The sequence below is a fragment of the Dermacentor silvarum genome, chromosome 9 (assembly GCF_013339745.2).
Source record: "Dermacentor silvarum isolate Dsil-2018 chromosome 9, BIME_Dsil_1.4, whole genome shotgun sequence".
Lineage (NCBI taxonomy): Eukaryota > Metazoa > Arthropoda > Arachnida > Ixodida > Ixodidae > Dermacentor > Dermacentor silvarum.
Window position 1 is genome coordinate 130,954,467 of NC_051162.1, and position 6,000 is coordinate 130,960,466.

Sequence of the window (6,000 nt, forward strand, 5' to 3'; positions counted from 1 at the left end):
AGACGAGTACCATTAACTCAATGAGTTGCCAGGAAAGTCTACGAATCGCGCCCTTTATCAAGAACAAGCCCTTCAAACAAATGTGAGATTCGAAAACGAGAGAAATACGACAAGTTTAAAGGGCCCTTTACGAAATCTGGCCATTTCGAGTTGACAAGCGCAGTGCATACAACGCGCGCTAACGATTGTGTCTACTAAGTGTTACATCACTACGTGCCGTGGAAAGAGCTGACATTTCAAACTAAACGCCGTTTTCTCCTCGCGGGCGCCGCGCTCCAAAAGGTAAAGCTGGCGAACGAACTCTCCTTAGGCTCTTTACAAACACCCTGCTGTGCCCGGCGGTTCTCAAGCACTTTGATCCTTCTTTTGACGGCCGCTGCTCATTCTCTGGGGAGGTGGCCGACACCTTCCACATGGTTTGGGCATGCCGGCAAAATCCTTCTCTCCCCCCCATCACCCCTTCCCCTACGCGAGAGGACTGGGCCCTGCTCGGCTGCCAGGAACTATCGGCCCAACAAGCCTTTGTTCGGCGGACCTGGGCAGCGGTCAAGACCAACGGGGTCCTGGAATGAGGGACTCCGCCCAGTATTGCAAAGGGCGCGACCCTCTAGAGGCCTATCCCCCAGCACCTCTCTGTATATATAGCTCAATAAATGCTTTTCACCACCACCACCACCTCTAAAACGGGGGGATGACGTATATGAGCAAGTGCGCTTACGTACGTGTATATGCTGTGACGTCGTTCATAGTGACACGTGACATATCGAGAATTATTCAAGGCAACGTCTATTTGTGTAATCTGTTGCTTCAATAGACGAAATAAAGTTTAGAGTAAACGTCGCAGTTTCGCCCGAAAGGCGAAGCATCGATTGCGATAGCAATTTATTGGATATGTATACAAAGTAAGGATAGTAGTTTTATCAGCTGTATAAACTTGTAAACATAGACACACTAACTAAATTAAACAAGCATGGTGTCACGCGCGCACAAGCTAACATGAATATATCTCGCTCGACGACCGCGGAAACTCGCTGCCAAAACGCTGGAGTGAGTGAGCGCAGCAGCGAGCGAATTGAGCTTCGTGCCGGCGCTCGTATGAACGCAATCTTAGCCCAGAAAACACAGGGAGGGCGGACTCTGCCCCCGCCGCAGATGCCTTTCAAGATACAGCCGCGCGGGCGGGAGCTAGCGGCGCAGAACGCCCCCCCCCCTCCCCCCGGAGCCTTCCATACCGGTTAGACCGCGCGGTCGCAGTAAAGCGTTGCCTCTCCACCGGCCCCCGGAGACTTCCGGCCCGGCGGGAGCGCGTGGCCGGCACCTCCGGAGCGTAGTGCGTGACTGGAAAACTGTGCGCTTCCTTCCCGCTTCGCGCCCTTGTGCGCGCGAGCCGCGAATGATGGCTCACCGTCGCATGCTTTCACTCGCACATACAACGTACGGCGCGCGGCGACGATTTTAACGCCCATGGACTTTATACGAAACCTCACGGCGACGGCGACGAGGACGGCAGAAATTCCCCTAGAGTTTCTATATAATTGCCATCGCAATAAAGTAAAGCACACAAACCGAATGTCTGCGTGTTTTTGCTTTACTTCGCACCACAGGAAGAGAGATGTACTTCCGTTCCGTCTGCTTGTTCCCAAGTCGTGCAGTGGCGCGCGCTGAAAAGGAAACTATGTCATTTTCGGCCATGTTCCAGCGCGCGATCATGCTCTGTGATCCGCTTGCTTCTGCCTCAGTGTTCGTGCAGCACTGACTTATACCGCTAGGCTAGTCGGGTGTTCTCGTGCAAAGCACGCAAAATCGTGCGCTGCGCGAAACAGGACCAACTCAACAGCTCGCGCTTGAGGCCGTGACCGGAAGTGTGCCCCGCAGCAAAGAAAGCGCAAAAATGTCACAGTTTCGCCCAAAGGGCGAAGCAATGAATGCGATAGCAACACAGCAATGTCATACGAAGTACGGTGAGCGGCTTTGGTAGCAATATGAATTGTAGTAAACATGAGCTGATTAAGTAAGCAGGCGTGCTGCGGCGTAAGTAGACCGACATGAAGAGAGACTCGATGACCACGAGAAGGCGCGTGTGAAACGGTGGTGTTGATGAGAAGCGCTGCCCGTGGGCAGCGCGTGCGAAGGGACACACCTGTAGCGCTGCACTGCCGATCCCGGCAGCATTGCATGTGTAGCGTGCGTTGGAAAATGTGGCCCGACTATTACTAACTGTGGTGTGAGCGCGCACAAACAAACATGAATAGATCACACTGAATGACTGCAGACAACGACTGTCAAAACGCTGGCAGCAAGCGCATATACGCCGCAGCGGTCGAAGGTACGTGCGGTCTATCGCTTCAACGGAAACTGAGCGGCGAATGCACAGCGCAGAAAGGTCAGAGCTGTGTGGAGATAAGAGACGGTGCGAGCGAGCGACGAGCGCGGTTGTTGGCAGAGTAGAAGTGCGCCCCCCCCCCCCCCCCCCCCCCACCGCTCCCTCCGGCGCTCGCTTCCCGCTTCCTTGCTTGCGCGTGGAAGATTGAGTGCGTTCGCTCTCCGTGACAGCGTGCGTCCCCACACGGTTCCGCTCGGGCATATGGCGCGCGGCGAAGATTTTATCTATACGGAACCTCACGGCGACGGCGACGCCGACGGCAGAAATCCAGTGGAAGTGTCCATATAATTGCTATCGCAATAAAAGAAAAAACAAGCGGGGTCCGTGACGTATGCGTCACGCGTTTCTCCGGTGCCGGCATGGGAGAACGCAGGGAAGGAATTTCGCTTGCGGAGTCTAGACGGGGTCTAGATGGGGCAAGTGGCCATATTAACCCTGTGGCAGAGGCGCTCGCCTCCCGAAATCATGGGTTCGCGGCACTGAAATATTTCTATCTTGGCTGTTAATGAACCGATTTGAAAAATTCTTGCGGTAGAACGGTTCCTACGCGGCACGTAACAACTTTCAACGTACTATAATCAAAATTTGCTATGTGGGCGGTGAGGGGCCCTTTAAGGAGTAATGAATTGTGGTGGTTGTTTTGTCTTCGAGAATCCAAAACCTAATTTCAGTGTGTCGGGAGCAAAGACTACATTCGGTCGCCGGCTCTTCAAGACCGAAGACAGGCTCTAAGACAATTTTTATTGCGATAGCAATTATATGGACACTTCAACCGGATTTCTGCCGTCGGCGTCGCCGTCGCCGTCGTTGTCGCCGTCGCCGTGAGGTTCCGTATAGATAAAATCTTCGCCGCGCGCCGTATGCCCGAGCGGAAGCGTGCGGGGACGCGCGCTATCACGGAGAGCGAACGCACTCATCTCCCACGCGCAAGCAAGGAAGCAGGAAGCCAGCGCCGGAGGGAGCGGGGGGGGGGGGGTGCAATTCTACTCTGCCAACAACCGCACTCGTCGCTCGTCCGCACCGTCTCTTATCTCCACACGGCTCTGACCGTTATGCGCCGTGCATTCGCCGCTCAGTTTCCGTTGAAGCGATAGACCGCACGTACCTTCGCCCGCTGCGGCGTATGCTTGCTGCCAGCGTTTTGACAATCGTTGTCTGCAGTTATTCAGTGTGATCTATTCGTGTTTGTTTGTGCGCGCTCACACCACGCTTGTTCATTCAGTTAGTACTAGTCGGGCGACATTTTCCAACGCACGCTACACATGCAATGCTGCCCGGATCGGCAGTGTAGCGCTACAGGTGTGTCCCTTCGCACGCGCTGCCCACGGGCAGCGCTTCTCATCAACACCACCGTTTCACACGCGCCTTCTCGTGGTCATCGAGTCTCTTCATGTCGGTCTACTTACGCCGCAGCACACCTGCTTACTTAATCAGCTCATGTTTACTACAATTCATATTGCTACCAAAACCGCTCACCTTACTTCGTATGACATTGCTGTGTTGCTATCGCATTCATTGCTTCGCCCTTAGGGCGAAACTGTGACATTTTTTTTTCATTTTACATGCCGTGCAGAAACATGCAATCACAAATGCCTTTGCCTTTGGGTCAAGGTAACAACGCAAATGGAACAAACTGCAAAACAGATTGGTTAAAAAATACGATCCGCAAATTTTCATGATCCACACGAGAATATAATAGTGTGCACTTACGCCAAGACTGCTACATAATGTAATGCACTCGCTTTTTTTTCTTGTAAATGCGTCTTTATCAGTGCGTGCTTGTGATGGTTGTTTGATAGCGTGTCACTGTTGATTTTGGTTTATAACATCGATTTGAACATTTTTCCTGCCCTCTCTGTAAGGCTACAATTACAATACCGCTGAGACGGTATTTGAATGATTAATTAATCAATCAATCAATCAATCAATAATTAACTAATTACCTAAAATTATTTAATATTATGTTAGCAGGAGCGCCCAGGAGACAGTCGAAAGTCTTAATCTGCCCACAATACGCGGAAGTGGCTGCTGAAAACGACGGTGACGAATAGTTTACCTATCCCTGCCAACTTCTCAGCGCCAGCGAGCGAGTAAAGGGCATCGCGCGAAAGGTCGATCTTGAAGCAAGCAATGCTTGAGGAAAGTTCAGGGAACAGAAAGTACAGGCTTGAAGAAAAGAGGAAGCCCAGGCTAAAGATCAGGAAAGATGTCATCGTGACGTCCAGTGCCTTGGTGCTCCTACCATAGCAACGCAGTTATGACAGGACACTGAATAGGTCGTACCATGTGTCATCAAAGCGTTGTCATCGACGTTGATAGACTACTGCAAGCCCAATGAATAGCTTTGTCGACTGTGTCAAGGATAATTACTGGTTTAGAGTATTAGGGACATACGAAAGAGGTTCTGGGCTATTAAGACTGCCTCATTGTAATTTTTGGAAGTTATATTGGGCCCTGGACTGAGGGGCTCCGACCACCGTTATACTTAAAATATTTTCCAGCCAAATAAAGTTTCTCTCTCTCTCTCTCTCTCTCTCTCTCTCTCTCTCTATATATATATATATATATATATATATATATATATATTTGAGCTTATGTAAGATAAATGAGAGAAGCTGCTACCTGCTGATGTGGCTGTACGAGAGAAACCATTCACTTGTCGAAAAAAAGCGCAGTAAAAAGATTGTGTATTATTGAATGCTTTGGCTCATTTTCCCGGTCAATTCCTTCTCCACTGTGGATAGAATGTATTTAGAGTAAAATTATGGTGATGACTGAGACATTGCTTAGCCGCATTACAACTTTTGCAGCTCCACACGTTATTGAAGGCTTTGCGACTCAGAGCTAATAGCTTTGTGCTTGATGACCGAGTGACTCAGCCTAAATTCAAGATACCATATGGCTTGCGAGGTTACATTTTGTACACACTGCACCACTTTCAAAGAGACCTTTAATCTATGGTATAACAGCAATAATTTGTTTAGGTCGTAGAGTCATTCAATGATATTTTCCGTATAGTCCTACTGCTAAAATTCCCATAGAATTTATTTTTTCATTTCAAGGCAGGAACCTAAAATATTGCCGATATTAAGGAGAAATATTGTACTCTTATTCATATTGGCTTATCGAAAGCACTACTAAACATAGAGATACAGTATATACGTACCGTTTTGACTTGCTTTTCGTGTTCACTGCTGGTAACCATGAGGAGTTTGTCCGCTAGTACCGTGCTTCTTTCAAGGTTAAGTGTAAGGTGGTCGTTCAGCCGAAGGACCAAATTTTCCGCGTTTGTACGTTCTTGCACAATGGCCGGATATACTAGCATTTCATTTGCTGTGTTCGAGAAAACCAATAAGAAAAATAGATGGAAATGGTTAATAAAGTTTTGGAATCATCGGGAAAAGCCAAGCTGCTGTTTACAAAAGAGCGGGTCGTATGTTATAGCTCACTTCCATGACCCGGAAAACTTACTTGCATAGCAGCTGAGAACGAAGTGCGAAGCTATAACCAAGGCAATCATTTCTGACTATTTACAGCTTATTTGATCACCTGCAAGGTGCTACAATAAATCTACTTTTGGCGAGAGTGTTGCATGTAGAATATATATACACCCATTA

The 6,000-nt window shown here is 49.2% G+C and overlaps 1 protein-coding gene across 1 annotated transcript in view; it reads right to left on the minus strand.

The window, feature by feature from the left end:
• LOC119464310 (venom metalloproteinase antarease-like TtrivMP_A) overlaps window positions 1-6,000 on the minus strand; it is a 41,959-nt gene extending 35,959 nt beyond the window's left edge. Inside the window, exons 1-2 of the mRNA XM_037725222.2 lie at window positions 5,855-6,000; window positions 5,550-5,716 (exon numbers count right to left, since the gene is read on the minus strand). Coding sequence (XP_037581150.1) covers window positions 5,550-5,716; window positions 5,855-5,903 — 216 coding nt within the window. The 5' untranslated portion in view covers window positions 5,904-6,000. The remainder of the gene's footprint in view (window positions 1-5,549; window positions 5,717-5,854) is intronic.